This window comes from Wyeomyia smithii, chromosome 1 (genome assembly GCF_029784165.1).
Source record: "Wyeomyia smithii strain HCP4-BCI-WySm-NY-G18 chromosome 1, ASM2978416v1, whole genome shotgun sequence".
NCBI lineage: Eukaryota > Metazoa > Arthropoda > Insecta > Diptera > Culicidae > Wyeomyia > Wyeomyia smithii.
Genome location: NC_073694.1, coordinates 118,045,234 through 118,063,018, shown reverse-complemented (window position 1 = coordinate 118,063,018; position 17,785 = coordinate 118,045,234). Strand labels below are relative to the sequence as shown.

Here is a 17,785-nt window from a genome sequence, read left to right as displayed (position 1 = left end):
AACAGGAGCAGCTTGTGGAGGCAATTCATCGACAGACGGACGCCAATCATCGCATTGCCGCGGATATGAAAAAATTCTGCTTAGTGTCAGAATTGTTCGACAGTATTGAGCACCTGCTTAATGATGTCAAAGAAACTTTGTCAGCGATTACCAAAGGCAATCAAAACATGTGCAGTGCGGTCGGGCAGCACATTAAGTCGTGTGACAATAAATTGCACACGACATTGACCGGCATCAGCGAGTCGTTTTCAACGATGCCACAAAAAATACATAAATATTTTGACGAACGGCTCTCAAGCCTGACAAGCAATTTTATTAGTTCAATCACAGAGGCTGAGTCATTGAAACCTCATACAAATAACGACTCAAAACTTACTGAAATACTCTAGGAGGTGAAATTTGTCTCAGGGACTGTCTCCAATCTTCAGGTGACCAACACATGCAGTGCAAAACCTCAAAAAAATCTTCAGAAAGAACTAGCTGAAAAATCTTTCTACCCGAAAGCGGACCATAGATCTCCAGGATGGAGATTTCTGGGTAACAAATGGCAATGGAAGCAGGACTGGTCCACTTTTGATGCCAAGCAACGGTCTCGAAGACTACAAGAAAAAGCTGCCGAAAATGCCAAAAGAAACCGTAAAAAAAGAAAACAACAAATCACTCATACCAGTAAACAAAACAACCAGCACAGCGGTGCGCAAAACTATCAACGCATCAGCGCATCAACGCATCAGACAAAGAATTACTAGCCACAGCAAAAGTTCAATTCGCCGGGCCACCCTCATCAACCGACCATCCGATAGCTGCACTTTCTGCTCCAAAACTCATCAACTTCAGGAAAGGAGAAACTATCAACCCGTATCGATCTGAAAAAGGTACAACACAGAGCACTACTTCAAAGTCAGAACCGGAAAATAATGCTCCGCTGCTAGATCCTATGCGTCCACCGATTGTCAGACTAACGGAGCAATCCGCTGCTGGTGACAAACGCTATCTGAAAGCACGGCTGCGTGATCACAAAATTATGGATACGGTACGAGCTTTCCTTGCTTTCCTGCATGATCAGCCAATAACGGTATGCATTCAAGGAATCACCAAAATTAGTGCATCGGTGATGCTGGCAGCTGAAGGACTACCAACTGACTTAAACCTGCTACGTGAAATTTTCCTGGACGTACATGAAGAACTGGGAATATCACGCGATGACGCTTTAGCAGACCTGCAGTCCCATCGGACATCGTTATCCAGTGAACGAACACACCGCCTACAACAACTAAGGGAAAGCACCATTCTGTGCCGAACACGCATCAGTATCGGACGTGTGATCGGTGATCGCTTCGATAGAATATAAAACAAAAGACGTGTGAACAAGTGTTGGCATTGTTTGCCTGGTCGAGTGAAATAAATCCGGGTTCAAGTTCGCGCCTTTGTGCAACTGTTTCGCATCGTGACTAGCAGCTGGTGCGTAAGCCGATTTGGCTGCTGGCTGAATTGTGCTACAGCAGTGGACGAGACACAAAAGAGGAAAAAGAAGAAGCCATCAGTTGACAGTGAGTTGTATCGCTGTGTGGAGTGATCTCACACCTGGCTCGCTGCTGGTGGCTGTTTGGTGCTGCTGTATTGGTGCTGCTGGCTGTAACGGCTGCAACTTCGAACGATCGAACAACCAACCTTACTGGAAGGGAGAAGTAAAAAGGTACGTGCTCTTTTTTTTTTTTTATTCTCGCTTATTTTCCGTCGGTCTAGTTCCGCCACTGTTGTGGCCAATCACCGACGCCCAGGGAGGCGACTCCACACCCAGGACCCTAACTCACGACCCGTTTATCAACGGACCGGCACCAACGGCTTTACTTCCTCATGCGATGGAAGGCGTGATCCCAGAGATTTTTCGCCTCAGAAAATCTTCCGGTGTCGGCTAGGATTGAATCTAGACCAGTTGGGTTGGTTGTGAGTGGATCACGCCACCTCACAACCATCGACACCTATGTCGGCGGTGGGATTCGAACCCAGGCGTCGAGCGTGGTTGGCGGAGACGTTACCAACCACACTAGGCCCCCGCTCAGGTACGTGCTCTTGTCGGCGCTAGTGCGCTAGACTTAGCGGGATGGATGTAGATCCCTCGCCTCCCGCGCCACCATCCCCGAACCCCTCTGACCCTGACCCTTCTGTTACCCCCTCCCCTGTTCATTCTTCAGTCCCCCCTCGCCCCAGGCTTTACCCAGACGGAGCCCAGGGCAGCTATACTGTCTATTTTCGGCCAAAGGCGGGACCGAAATCGAAACAGTTGAACCTCTTGCAGATTTCTAAAGACCTGACGAAGAAGTACAAGGGCGTGACCGAAATTTCCAAGGTCCGGCCTAACAAGCTCCGTGTCGTGGTCAGTAACCTGAAAGAGGCCAACGATATAGCTTGCTCTGAGCTCTTCACACGCGAGTATCGCGTTTACATACCCGCACGAGACGTGGAGATCGACGGTGTCATAACCGATTCGAGTCTGTCCGTCGAGTGTATACTGGAAAGTGCCAAAGGGTGCTTTAAAAACAAAACCTGTCCCGATGTAAAGGTGCTCGACTGCAAGCAATTGCGGTCAGCATCGATCATCGGTGGCAAAACAGTATACACCCCGTCAGACTCGTTTCGAGTTACGTTCGCCGGGTCAGCGCTACCAAGCCACGTCTCGATCCACCGGGTTCGTCTCCCTGTGCGATTATATGTGCCTCGCGTCATGAACTGCCTGAATTGTAAGCAGTTAGGCCACACCGCCGCCTACTGCTGCAATAAGGCACATTGTGGCAAGTGTGGGGAGAATCATGCGGATGATTCCTGCAGTAAAAATGCTGAAAAATGCATTCACTGTGGGGAGAGTCAGCATGAGCTCTCGACATGTGCGGTGTACATGCAGCGCAGGGATAAAATAAAGAGGTCTCTCAAAGAGCGTTCGAAGCGTTCTTACGCTGAGATGCTGAAGAAGACCGTTACCACTTCTCCCATTACATCAAACCCTTATGATCTGTTGTCCTCTGATGAAACCGATTCTGACGATTCACCAGCGGGAACATCTTACGCCAATCCTGGGGAGTCTAGGAAGAGGAAAAATATTTCCTCTCCTAAACTTCCCAGAAAAGGTCCTAAGATTTCTCAAAGTGAAATGAAAGTTACAAGCAAACCAAACAGTGCTGCGGAAAAACCGAAGCAAACTCCTCCTGGGCTTGCAAATTTAAAGTCCCAGAAGGAGTTCCCAGCACTGCCAGGAACATCTAAAACCCCAGTTGTTCCTTTTGCACATCCAGTTGATGAAACAAACTCTGGATTAGTGAAATTTTCTGACATTGTGGACTGGATTTTTGAAACTTTCAATGTACCCGATCCAATTAAAATTTTTCTTACAGCATTTCTCCCAACAGTTAGATCATTTTTGAAGCAGTTGACTGCCCAATGGCCCCTCCTTGCAGCGATTGTATCCTTCGATGCCTAATTCAACTGCGTATATGAAGGATTCTATCTCTGTCTTGCAGTGGGATTGTAGAAGTATTTTACCAAAAATTTATTCGTTTAAAGTTTTGATAAATAAAAACAAATGCGATGCATTTTCCCTTTGTGAAACTTGGCTTACTTCAAATATTGATCTCAACTTCCATGATTTTAATATTATTCGACTCGATCGAGACACCCCATATGGAGGAGTACTTTTAGGAATTAAAAAGTGCTATTCTTTCTATCGTATTAACCTCCCCTCGATTCCAGGCATCGAAGTTGTCGCATGTCAAATGACAATACAAGGTGAAGAGCTTTGTATTGCCTCAATATATATATTCCTCCCAGAGCACAGGTTGGGCAACGGCTGCTCTTTGATTTAATAGAACTTCTTCCCTCGCCACGTTTGATTTTGGGAGACTTCAACTCTCATGGCGTGGCTTGGGGTTCCCCTTACAATGATAACCGCTCCTCTTTAATCTATAACCTTTGCGATGACTTCGACATGACTATTTTAGACAACGGCGAAATGACACGTATCCCGAAACCTCCAGCGCGCCCAAGCGCTTTGGATCTATCCTTATGTTCGACGTCGCTACGGTTGGATTGCACATGGAAGGTAATCCTCGATCCTCACGGTAGCGACCATTTGCCTATTCTTATTTCAATTAATAACGGGTCAACTCGCATGCGACCAGTTGATATTCCGTATGACCTCACACGGAATGTCGATTGGAAGTTATACGAGGGAATGATTTCAGAAGCGGTCGATTCGATTCAACATCATCCTCCACTTGAAGAATACAATCTCCTCGCGGGCTTGATTCTCGACGCCGCGTTGCAAGCCCAAACGAAGAAATATCCCGGCGTAACGATTAAAGAACGGCCTCCCACTCCGTGGTGGGACCAAGAGTGCTCCGATGTCTACACGCAAAGATCCGACGCGTTTTTGGCCTACCAGAAGGGAGGTATACCTGGCGACTATTTACGGGATTCGGAGCTTGATACCAAGCTTAAAAGCTTGGCTAAAGCAAAGAAACGCGGATATTGGCGTCGGTTCGTGAACGAGACGTCGAGGGAGACATCGATGAGCACTCTTTGGAACACAGCCCGAAGAATGCGGAATCACGTAACGGTCAACGAAAGCGAGGAGTCTTCAAGTAGGTGGATATTTGATTTTGCCAGGAAAGTATGTCCGGACTCTGTTCCTGAGCAAAATATTGTTCGTGATGCGTCTCCGGGCCACGACGCGATAGAATCACCTTTTACGATGGCAGAGTTTTCAGTTGCCCTCCTGTCCTGTAACAATAACGCGCCTGGGTTAGATAGAATCAAATTCAACTTGTTGAAGAATCTACCCGGCAATGCCAAGAGGCGCTTGTTGAACTTGTTCAATAAGTTCCTGGAGCAAAACATTGTACCGCAGGATTGGAGGCAAGTGAAGGTGATCGCCATCCAAAAACCAGGGAAACCAGCTTCTGATCACAACTCTTATAGGCCGATTGCAATGCTATCCTGTATCCGGAAATTGATGGAAAAAATGATACTCCGTCGTTTAGACCATTGGGTCGAATCAAATGGCCTACTATCGGATACTCAATTTGGCTTCCGCCGTGCCAAAGGGACGAATGATTGTCTTGCGCTGCTTTCAACAGATATTCAGCTGGCGTATGCTCGCAAAGAACAAATGGCGTCTGCGTTCTTGGACATTAAGGGGGCTTTTGATTCCGTTTCTATTGACATTCTTTCGGGCAAACTTCACCGACAAGAATTTTCTCCAATTTTAAACAATTTTTTGCACAATTTGTTGTCCGAAAAGCACATGCATTTTACGCACGGCGATTTGGCAACTTTTCGCATTAGCTACATGGGTCTTCCCCAGGGCTCATGTTTAAGCCCCCTTCTTTACAACTTTTATGTAAATGACATCGACGAATGTCTGGCAAATTCATGCACGATAAGACAACTTGCAGACGACAGTGTAATCTCTGTTACAGGAGCCAAAGCTGCCGATTTGCAAGGACCATTGCAAGATACCTTGGACAATTTGTCTGCTTGGGCTTTACAGCTAGGTATCGAATTCTCTCCGGTGAAGACTGAGATAGTAGTTTTTTCTAGGAAGCATGAACCTGCTCAGCTTCAAACACAATTAATGGGTAAAACGATTTCTCGGGTTTTGGTACACAAATATTTCGGTATCTGGTTCGACTCTAAAGGCACCTGGGGTTGTCACGTGAGGTATCTGATGACAAAATGTCAACAAAGAGTGAATTTTCTTCGTACAATAACCGGACAATGGTGGGGAGCCCATCCAGGAGACCTTATAAGGCTTTACCAAACAACGATATTGTCTGTTATTGAATACGGGTGTTTCTGCTTCCGCTTCGCAGCAAACACACATTTGATCAAACTGGAGCGAATACAATATCGTTGTTTGCGTATCGCCTTAGGTTGCATGCAGTCGACCCATACGATGAGTTTGGAGGTCTTAGCTGGAGTACTACCATTGAAAAACCGCTTCTGGAGCCTGTCTTCTCGTATTCTTATCAAATGTGAGGTCTTGAACCGTCCCGTGATTGAAAATTTTGAAAGGTTAATCGAACTTAATTCTCAAACCCGTTTTATGACATTGTATTTCCATCACATGTCCCAAAATATTAACCCTTCTTCGAATATTCCAAATCGTGTCGACTTATCAAATACTTCTGATTCTACTGTGTTTTTCGATACATCCATGATAGAAGAAACTCGTGGAATCCCGGATCATTTACGCGTGCAGCAGATCCCCAAAATTTTTTCCAATAAATATCGAAACATCAACTGCAACAATATGTTCTACACTGACGGATCACTTCTTGATGGGTCCACTGGCTTCGGTATTTTCAATAACAATTTAACCGTCTCCCATAAGCTCGATAATCCTGCTTCTGTTTACGTCGCAGAATTGGCTGCAATTAAGTACACCCTAGGGATTATCGAAAAAATGCCCACGGACCATTATTTCATCTTTACGGACAGTCTCAGTTCCATTGAGGCTCTCCGATCGATGAAAGATGTTAAGCACTCTCCGTATTTCCTGGGGAAAATACGGGAACATCTGAGTGCTTTATCCGAAAAATCGTTTCAGATTACCTTAGCGTGGGTCCCTTCTCACTGCTCGATACCGGGCAATGAGAAAGCGGACTCTTTGGCTAAGGTGGGCGCAACAAACGGTGATATTTATGAAAGACCAATTGCTTTTAATGAATTTTTCGCACTCGTACGTCAGAATACGATCATCAGTTGGCAAAATGCTTGGACCAGAGGGGAATTGGGAAGGTGGTTACATTCCATAATCCCCAAAGTATCGACGAACCCGTGGTTCAAGGGGTTGGATGTAGGTCGGGATTTCATTTGCGTGATGTCCCGGCTTATGTCCAATCACTATAGATTTGACGCGCATCTCCGTCGTGTTGGGCTCGGGGAAAGTGGTATCTGTGCCTGTGGTGAAGGTTATCACGACATAGAGCATGTGGTTTGGTCATGCCCTGTACACCGTGACGCCAGGTCTAAATTGATAGCTTCCCTGCAGGCCGAAAGTAGGCAGCCGGCTGTTCCTGTTCGTGATGTCTTGGCGAGCCGTGACCTATCCTACATGTCCCTTATATACGTTTTCCTGAAATCCATCCACGCCCCAGTTTAATCCTATTCCCTTCCGCCTACATCCAACCAAACGACAAGAACACGTTAAGACCCCGGATCCGGAAACAGCAACTAAACCCGCACGATACTCTCAGGTCCCGAGGGAGACAACCCAATATGCCAGTCCGTAATATCTTGGCCCAGCAGCGGAACATATTCAATATGCTGCTTACCTATGGCGATGGAAAACCATCAAAGAACAAATCAGTGCTTTTAATGCAAAACATTCTAGCTTTAAGTTAGATTTAGTTTCAGCTCGTAGTCGGCAGCGAGGATAAAAAATTTGCTTTTAGTTATTAAGATACTTTAGAAAGTAAGCTACCAGATATAATTGGCGCCGGTAAACATTAAATTGTATTTGTGCCGTGTCAAATAAATTATAGATGAAGAAAAAAAAATAAGGGAAAGCACCGACAAATTTTACAAACCGAGTTTTCGGAAATAACGACCCCTTTCGATGAGAAAGAAGAAGACTTATAGGTAACACTCACCAACCCTCGACCATCGTCAACCACCATATCCCCAAAAATTTCTTCGCCAACACAAAATGCGACTGAAATTTTGGTTTACTGTCAAAATTTCAATCGCATGAAAGGCCCAGCCAAAATGAAACAAATTTACAACAATCTTTTAGGTTCATCCTTTTCAGTAATATTGGCGACTGAAACAAACTGGGATGAAAGTGTCAAAAGTGAAGAGATTTTTGGAAATATGTTTAATGTATTCAGGAATGACAGGAATCTTCAAGAATCCGAGAAGAAGTCAGGCGGAGGAGTTCTCATAGCGGTCTCTGTGAATTTTTATTCAGAAACTGTTGCTGCACCTAAATTCAAAGAATTCGAGCACATTTGGATAAAATCGCACATAGCAGGTGAAACACACGTATTCGCCTCTGTGTACTTTCCTCCACATAACGCTAATAAAATTACGTACGAAAAGTTTTTTAACTGCGCAGAAAAAATTTTATCTGAAATACCTCCAGAAGTGAAAGTTCACATCTATGGGGACTTCAATCAAAACACCGCTGACTTCATCTTGGACCCTGAAAACGAAAGCATCCTACTCCCAGTCGTTGGAGATAACATCACTTTGCACTTCATGTTTGACGAAATTGCTAAACTAGGTTTGAACCAGGTTAGCCATGTAAGAAACCGTGAAAATTGCTATTTGGACCTACTCTTAACGAATATCCATGAAGATTTCTGTGTGACCGAATCATTTAACCCACTGTGGAAAAACGAAAAGTTTCACACAGCAATTGAATATTCTTTATTTTTACATGAATATCAAAGACCCAACGACTGTGAGTATGAGGAAGTCCTTGATTTCAAACTCGCGAACTATGCAAATATTAAAAACAAATTAAACTGTGTCAATTGGCAACAAATTTTTAGAGATGAAGGAAATGTCGAATCATCTGTTAGCGTCTTTTACAAAATTCTGTACAACATCATCTCTCAAGAGATTCCATTGAAGAAAAAACGACGCCACGCTAACACTAAACATCCAGTCTGGTTCAACAAACGAATAAAAAATTTAAAAAACCGCAAACAAAAAGCTCACAAAATTTTCAAAAAGCACAATAGCAGTGACAATCTAGCAATTTACTTGGAAATATGTGATCAACTGAACTTTGCAATCAGTGATGCATTTGAAGAATTCAATACAAAAACTGAACTAGAAATTAAGTCTTGTCCAAAGAACTTCTTCAATTACGTCAAAACAAAACTAAAATCAGACAATTTTCCATCAATAATGCAACTCGATGAACATGTTGATGATAACTCGGAGAAAAATTGCAATCTCTTTGCAAAATTTTTCCAGGAAATCTATACCACATTTTCCGAAGCAAATCGCGACCGCGATTATTTTGCATTTTATCCAGAATATCCAAGAAACGTTGGTGTCAACCAACTTCAGGTACACTATGTTTTGCAGGGTCTGAGAAATTTAGACCCTTCCAAAGGACCTGGACCTGACGGAATACCTCCAGCACTCATGAAAAATCTTTCGAAGGAACTTACATCTCCTTTGTTCTGGCTGTTCAAAATGTCGTTGGAAACTGGAGTCTTCCCAAATATATGGAAAAGCTCATTTTTAGTGCCTATTTTCAAATCTGGAATCGCTATTATCTCTTGCATTCCTAAACTCTTTGAGGCAATTGTCAATGAAAAGATATTTGCTCAAGTCAAAAATCGAATAACTGACAAACAACACGGCTTCTTCAAAGGCCGCGCTACATCCACAAATTCACTTGAATTCGTAGATTACTCATTGAATGCAATGGATAATGGGAACCATGTTGAAGCTCTCTATACAGACTTTAGCAAAGCATTTGATCGTATTGACATACCAATGCTACTTTTTAAACTGCAAAAAATTGGAATTGAGTCTGGTCTCCTGAAGTGGCTTGAATCATATTTAACAAACAGGCAACAAATAATAAAATTTAATGGAAAAAAGTCAAATCCCATTCAAGTTACTTCAGGTGTTCCCCAAGGCTCCCACTTAGGACCACTCCTTTTTATTTTGTACGTAAACGACATTTCCTTCATCCTCAAAAATGTTAAAGTTCTAATATATGCCGATGACATGAAGCTGTTTTTGGAAACAAAAAATCAAGAAGACATCAATGTATTTCAGAATGAAATTCACACATTTTACATCTGGTGTAAAAAAAGCCTACTTGAATTAAATGTGAAAATATGCAATGTAATATCCTTTAGCAGAAAATTAACAACGCCCAAAATTGTAATTGCATTAGGGGATCAGAATGTGAAGAAATGTGATAAAGTTAGGGATTTAGGAATAATCTTAGATTCTAAACTTAATTTCATCGACCACTATAACACTATCATACACAAGGCAAACAACATGTTAGGGTTAATCAAACGCTTCTGCTACAATTTTCATGACCCGTACACTATCAAAACTTTGTATATTGCCTATGTGAGGTCAATACTGGAATACTGTAGCATTGTGTGGTCTCCTCGTCCTGGCGTACATGAAGAAAGAATAGAATCAGTACAAAAGCAATTTCTACTATATGCTCTTCGTAAGCTAGGTTGGACCGCACATCGTCTTCCGTCATATGAAGCACGCTGCATGTTGATTAACATTCAAACATTGAAAGAACGGCGAGAGTACGCGATGGCTTCATTTGTAAACGATATCGTTTCGCAGAACGTTGACTCAGCAGTACAACTTTCTAAATTGAACTTTTATGCACCCATTCGACAACTTCGACACCGTAGTTTATTTGCTCTTAACCATCATCGTACGGAATACGCAAAAAATGGACCTATAAATAGTATGATGAATTCTTATAATCAACACTGCGAAGTCATTGACTTTACGATGTCCCGGTATAAACTGAAACAGTATTTCAAGTCCTTGAGGCTGAGGACACAAAATTAATTTGTTTTATGTTCGAGTATAGTTTAGAAATTAATGTAACTAGTCTACATATATGATTGACGAAATAAATAAATAAATAAATTTCTTTCTTCTAAAAGTTACATAAAAAGAGGTTTTACTGTAAACGATTGACGAATATCCGGTTATCACCCGAGTGTGGTATATTCGGAACTGGGATGACCCTACATAACATTTTCCAAAATAACGACTTCTGGTTTCAGAAAAATAATCTAAAGTGGTATTTGGCCAACCATTTCAATACTTCCGAAACTTCCGAACTCCAGACGTCATTTTGAAATCCGAAATGGCGACTTCCAGTTTTTGTAAAACATCCCCAAATCACAAAATGGAATCCAATATGGGAATTTTCGTTCTGTGCGTTCTCAGAATGTTAAAGTACTTAAAGTGGTGATGGACGTATAAGATGTGAAATATTTTTGAAGTGAGTTGTGCTAATAATGCAATGAATTATAAAAAATGATTCCTAATATTGAAACTCTTGATCCCGAGCATCACCGGGAACGTTCAACTAGTATAAGATATTATTTGACCATTAATGCTCAGACATACTCGATATTATTTTGCTTTGCGTAATATACTAAAACCATGCCAAAACCGGTTTCGTAGAATCACCGTTTTGAGCTGTTTTTGTCCGATTTATGATCTGTTTTTTAAAGATGGGTAAGAAGATGCTAATATATGGACTAACGTTTTATATTTGGTCTTAAAACAAAATAGCGTCGAAAAAACATCGAAAATTTTTGGTTTCTCAAAAATTCAAAATGGCGCCATTGTTGCCCCTTAAGTTGAAATTTGTTCAAACTCGGGGAAATTTATTTTCGCATCAAGCTTCATCAAAAAATCATGCATAGAAGCCAAGGCAAAAAAATTGTTGCACTATGTTATTTTTGATTAAAATTTAGTCTGTCAAAAAATAACAAATATTTAACGCTTGGTCAAAGAATGTACTACAGCCTTAAATCCGCAAAATTTACTTTCCTGAACTGTCAAATGACGTCATCGTGCAATGATCTATACTAGCAATACTCTAAATATCTCTAATCTATACCAGTGGTTTCTATTTCACTGTACACAGCAAATTTTTTTTCTGGTTTTTACGATTTTTTTTATTTTAGCAACCAATTTATCGGTCAAACCTGATTCAAAAAAACAAAGTATTTAGACTATGCTAAAGAGGCATGAATTGGACAAAGTATATTGTAACACATGAAGAACGCATTGAATCTGTCCAAAAACAATTTCTTTTGTACGCGCTTCGTAAGCTAAATTGGACAGCATTTCCTTTACCATCGTATGAAGCACGCTGCATGCTTATAGACATACAAGCACTTAAAGTATGCCGCGAACTTTCAATGCTTTATTTTATCAATGACATTATTTCTCAACGCGTGCAATCTTCTTAATTATCATCGCAACTAAATTTTTATGCACCCAGTCGTCGATTAAGAAATCGTAACATATTTTCGGAAAACTCCACAGAACTAACTACTCAAAAAATGGCCCAATGAATCGCATGATGCGTCACTATAATAAGGACTGCGAAAATATTGACATCACTATGGGCAGAAATCAAATCAAAAAACGACTAACTACTGGAAATAATGTATAGAATATGAGAACACATTGTATTTTTATAACTGTAGTCTACACGGTGACAAAAAAGTCCGGTCACACTTTCTTGAGGTCGCCTGTAGCCTACACGTTGCATCTCTCTGGTGCCATCTATATGTCAAATAAAAGGGTTAACTTTGCTGCCCAAAGTGGCATAGTTCCGTTTCTGTGCAGTTTGATTACATTGAGTTGTGAGCCATGGTAGAGTTAAGAGCAGCTGTTATCGCTGAATATGTGAAAGGGTACAAACCCGGACACAGATTCAAACACCTAAAACCGCTCGGAATCAACCGGAAATTCGTGTACCGGACCATAAATTGGTACCTAGAGACCGGAGGCACCGAGGACAATGCACGATCTGGACGACCAAGGTCTGTGAGAACTCCAAGGCTGAAAAAGATTATACGAGACCGGATTCGCCGGAATCCCGCCCAATCTGCACGGAAGCTGGCCAGGAACCTTAAAATGAACCGAGAATCAATCCGCCTGCTTATGCACAAGGATTTAAATCTTACAGCGTACAAAAAACAGGTGCTTCATGGGGTTACCAAAGCTACAAAGGACAAGAGGTACCAATGGTCGCGGGAGTTGCTCGGTTGGCGCGCAGATGACGAGATTATTTTGTCGGACGAGAAGCTGTTCGTTTTGGAGCAAACAGTCAATCGCCAAAATGATCGAGTTTGGAGTGTAAGCCTCCAGCAAGCTCCTGCGGACAAGCTGAACGTTTCCCGATTCCAAAATAAGACGTCAGTGATGGTTTGGGGAGCCATTTGCAAGAGAGGTAAACTGCCTCTTATTTTTATCGATAAAGGAGTCAAAATCAACGCAGCGTACTACCTGGACACGGTTTTAAAAAAAAATTTCTGCCTCAAGCTGAACTATTGTTTGAAGACTACTGCTTCCAGCAAGATGGCGTCCCATCCCACACCGCAAAGGTTGTTCAGGCGTGGTGTGAGGAAAACCACCGATTGACCGATTTCATTTCGAAGAATGAATGGCCTCCGTCGTCTTCGGATCTGAATCCACTGGATTATTTCGTGTGGGGATACATGATGTCGAAGCTGAACGACTATAAAATAACAAATTTGGAGCAATTCAAGCGAGTTATCACGAAAATCTGGGACGAGATGCCGATGGAGCACGTGCGCGCCACTTGCGACGACTTTCCGAGACGTCTGAAGCTGGTTCGATCAGAGAAAGGTGGTGTAATTCCGAGATTTCGACTGTGCAGTATTTTTATGAGTTACTGAATAAAGCTATGAAAGCCAAATTCAGATTTTCTTCTTATTCTTTGAAATATTGAGTTTTTCCTGTGTGATCGGACTTTTTTGTCACCCTGTACATTTGCTTAACGAAAAATAAATAAAAAAAACCTAAATTAATCCACCTAGCGGTCAGACCCAGCCTTTCTCATTCAAACTTTTATTTGTAAAAATAGATTTACATGAACGCTTCAATCCAATAAATGTATGTCACTCTTTAGGTTCTAAAATATTGATGTTGTAATCTATACATTTAAAATGTAGTCCGGTCTGTCTGTCTGTTTGATCCATATAGGCTCGAAAACTACCGAGCCGATCGACGTGAAAATTTGTATGTAGGGGTTTTTGGTCCCGATAAAGGTTCCTATGATAGTTTGAGACCCCTCCCTCTTCTGGAAAGGAGGGGTCCAATACAAATGAAACATACATTTCTGCACAACTCAAGAACAAACCAAGCAAATGAAACCGAATTTGGCATGTGGATGTTTTAGAGGGTAATAAATATGTCCATAATGGTTCGACGCCCCTCCCTCTTATGGAAGCACATGTTTCTACACAAATTTCTGCACATCTCGCGAACTAATCAACTAAATGGAACCATATTTGGCAGGTGAATGTTTTAGTGGTAACAAATATGTTCCATAATCGACCTCAGGCAACATTTTGGATATTGTTTTTGGCACATTTTGCATGTGTAGGATAAGTACAACGATACATCGTGCCCCAGTGGTGAGTCGAGAAAATTTCCAGCTCAAAAAGATCCTCGACATCGCTAACCACAGAGCCACGGGGACCACAAGAAAGATACACAGGAGCTGAATTCGACCACAGATACCATTTTGAATTCTAATATGGCGACTTCCGGCTACGGAAAACCAGCGGCAAACGACCAAATACCACCCAATATGGGTATTTTCGGAATCGTAATGATGCACTGGAGCCACAAATCGACTTCAGACACCTTTATGAATTGTAAGATGGCAACTTGTGGTTTCTGGAAAAAAGCCAAAAATGGCCGATTTCCGTCTAACATAAGTATCTCCGGATCTAGAATGATACACAGCAGCTGAAATCGAAAATGATCAAATTACACCCAATATGGGTGTTTTTTCAACCAGAATGACGCTCAGAGGCCAGAAATAATCTTAGATACCATTTTGAAATCCAAGATGGCGACTTCCGGTTTGTGAAAAACAGCCTAAAATAATCAAATACCATCCAATATGAGTATCTCTGGAACCAGAATGATGCAATGAGCTAACAATTGACCTCAGGCACCATTTTGAATCGCTGAATGGCAACTTATAGGAAACAGTCGAAAATGACCAAATAATACTCAACATGGATATTTTCGTAATCGAGATGATGCATAGAAACCAAACAATGACCCTTGACACCATTTTGAATTTAAAGGTGACCACTGTTAGTTTCTGGAAAACAACCAAAATAACTAAATACCTCCCAATATGGGTATTTCCGGTGTTAGATTGATGCCAGAAAATTTGCTGAAAATGATCGAATACCACCCAATATGAATATATTGAGAATTAAGGCGATGTACAGAAGCCAAAAGTCGAGGATGTTCGCATTTCGATAAAACCAATAAAACCGATAAATCAAACGATTTGTCTTTTGACTTTGAACATATCCTATGGCCGATTCGTCGTGCATTTGCAGACTTTGAACACATCGCAAGGAATCAATGACTTTGGAACGTTCAAATAGTACAAAACCACATTTAAATTATGTTGAGGCCACATAAATATATCAATCAAAGCAGGTATAGTTTTAAATAGTCTTTGAATTTCTCTTCTTTCCATAACTTTCGAGCCACATATCAAATTGTTATGAAGTTTGTTATTTGTAAGTTTGAGTGATGACTCATTCGTATGACACTAGTTATGTTCAAATAAGTCATGTGAAATAATAGACTTTCATTGTTTTATTAACAATTTAATACGGTGGCTTAAGTTCAATTATAATCAAATGAAATGGGAACGTATAGGGCAGCCAAACTTTGAAACCACGTGTTCAATCATAATTCATCAGTTAACCCTTAACTAGCCCGCTCATCTGATAATAATATTGATCAAATCGGTTGTGTAGTTTTTGAGATAATGAAGTTTCGTGATTTTCACATTTTGGTATTGTACAGACGAAGTTACAGTCCGATTACAGTAAAATTGAATACGGTGTCACGAGGCAGCTAGACTTATTAATTGACACTAACTTTGTGGAAATCGGGTCAGCCATCTCTGAGAAAAGTGAGTGAGTTCAAGTAGTCTTTGAAATATGTTCCTTTTCATAGCTGGATTTCACATTTTTAAACATAACAGGCAAAGTAATAGTCCGATTGTAAACAAATCAATAGGGTCTTATGGGGCAACTAGACCTTCCATTTGACACTGATTTTATGAAAATCGGTTCAGCCATCTCTGAGAAACATGAGTGAGATTAAGTAGTCTTCAAAACACGTTTCTTGTCATAACTTTTGAACCACAAGTTCAATCTTTATGAAATTCAAAAGTTGAGGGTTTTTCAGGTAGCCCGTTCATTTGAAATCAATTTTGTTCAAATCGGTTGAGTAGTTTTCGAGATAATGATGTTTCATGATTTTTACATTTTGAAACATAACCTCTAAACTAAAAATCCGATTACAATGAAATTTGATAAGGTCTTATGGGACAAAAAGACCTTTCATTTGCAATTGATTTCATGAAAATCGGTCAAGCCATCTCTGAGAAAAGTGAGTGAGAATAAAAATCTGCACATACACACACACACACACACACATACACACACACATACAGAAATCGCTCAGCTCGTCGAGCTGAGTCGAGTGATATATGCCATTCGGCCCCCTTGGAGCACTTTTATACTTTCGGTTTTGCAAGTTTTTGCTATACCTTTCTAGGAGAAAGGCAAAAAGCAATGTTTAATAAAGATTCCTATTCATTTTGCTGAAGCCCGTCGAATGGCTTGAGAACTAGAGCGTTGAAACGCAAGAAGTATAACAGAAAATACAGATTTTTATCAGTTCAGTTTCGTTGCATTCACGGGAATGTTTTTTGATTTGCTTGGAAATGTTCAGTTGTTAGTGCTTCCCATTTTGTAATGAGCTAAATAAATAATCGGTCGAATTATTTCCAACCAATACGGGAATGCCAATTTTTGATACTTTCATAAGAAATGTGAATTTCATACCGTTAACTAGAACAAAGGTTGCTTATCTCATTGCCACACATTGTATACTCCTGGAATTTCTTTGAAATGAATTTCGAATAAATAAGTACTGTGAGAAACTTCTCAAATTCACAAAAATTTTCAAAAGTGATTGTAATTTTCCACCACCTTTAATTATCATGCTTTGCGAACATTTTGTTTATGAACATGAGTTTTATTCATCAAGTTTCAATGCTTTGTAAACAATAGTGTCTCTTTTACTAATATAATAATCATTATTCACGCCTTATTCCATCAATTTTTAAATTTTTTTTTCTTAACTGACTTAAATAATATTTTATAAAAATGTTTATGAAGTATTACAATTTAATAACCCTAATAACACAGTTGTTCACTAATTTCTTCTTCAAGAGTTAGCGTTTTTTACGGACAAAATAAAGCTCCAGAAACCAGCGTGCACTGTTTTTTCACGTGCATTCATCAAATAAATAAAATTTAGTTGTCTTTGGTGTAACGAAGATTAAGAACTTCGACCATAATTCGCTGTTTTGGACGATTCCGAAACGTTTAGCGCAACTGAATGACATTTTTTACGCATTTAATATTTATTACTACTGATTACTCTTTGTATGTTCATTTCAGTTATTTAGCTATTTTGATACTTATGGATTAGATTATAAGAATATTCCAAGTATTAAGATTCAGACAGTAACAAAAATCATAATATTTATAATGAAAATCATTATGGTAATATATTATAATGTAAGGATAATAAATAGGTATGTACAGAAATACAGATAAACCGCTTTTGCTATATTCTTTAGCAATGCTTTTATTATATTCTATTGTTTTACTTGCAACAAATCGCGTTAATTTACATGTTGAATAATCTTCCTATATAATCGAAATTTTGATCATATTTTGCAAATTTGTTCATATCAAATTATAAAACACTTAAAGTATTCCTAAAATGGGAAAGGCAATAAAATATAGGTTTCTGTTAAAATTGCAACTACTAATACTAATAGTGCTTTATACTACTGTACCACCTGGAGGCGCCGTTGGACTTGAAGGTAAATGCTGTGGTAGATTCTGTAAATATATGATTAGAGTACCTTTTTTGAATCCTGAAATAT

The 17,785-nt window shown here is 40.3% G+C and overlaps 1 protein-coding gene across 1 annotated transcript in view; it reads right to left on the bottom strand.

Moving 5' to 3' along the window:
• Positions 1 to 16,816: 16,816 nt before the first annotated feature.
• Positions 16,817 to 17,785, bottom strand: part of LOC129729246 (WD repeat-containing protein 20 homolog) — a 162,594-nt gene continuing 161,625 nt past the window's right edge. Inside the window, exon 3 of the mRNA XM_055687752.1 lies at positions 16,817 to 17,741. Within this exon, the coding sequence (XP_055543727.1) occupies positions 17,682 to 17,741 (60 nt within the window). The 3' untranslated portion in view covers positions 16,817 to 17,681. The remainder of the gene's footprint in view (positions 17,742 to 17,785) is intronic.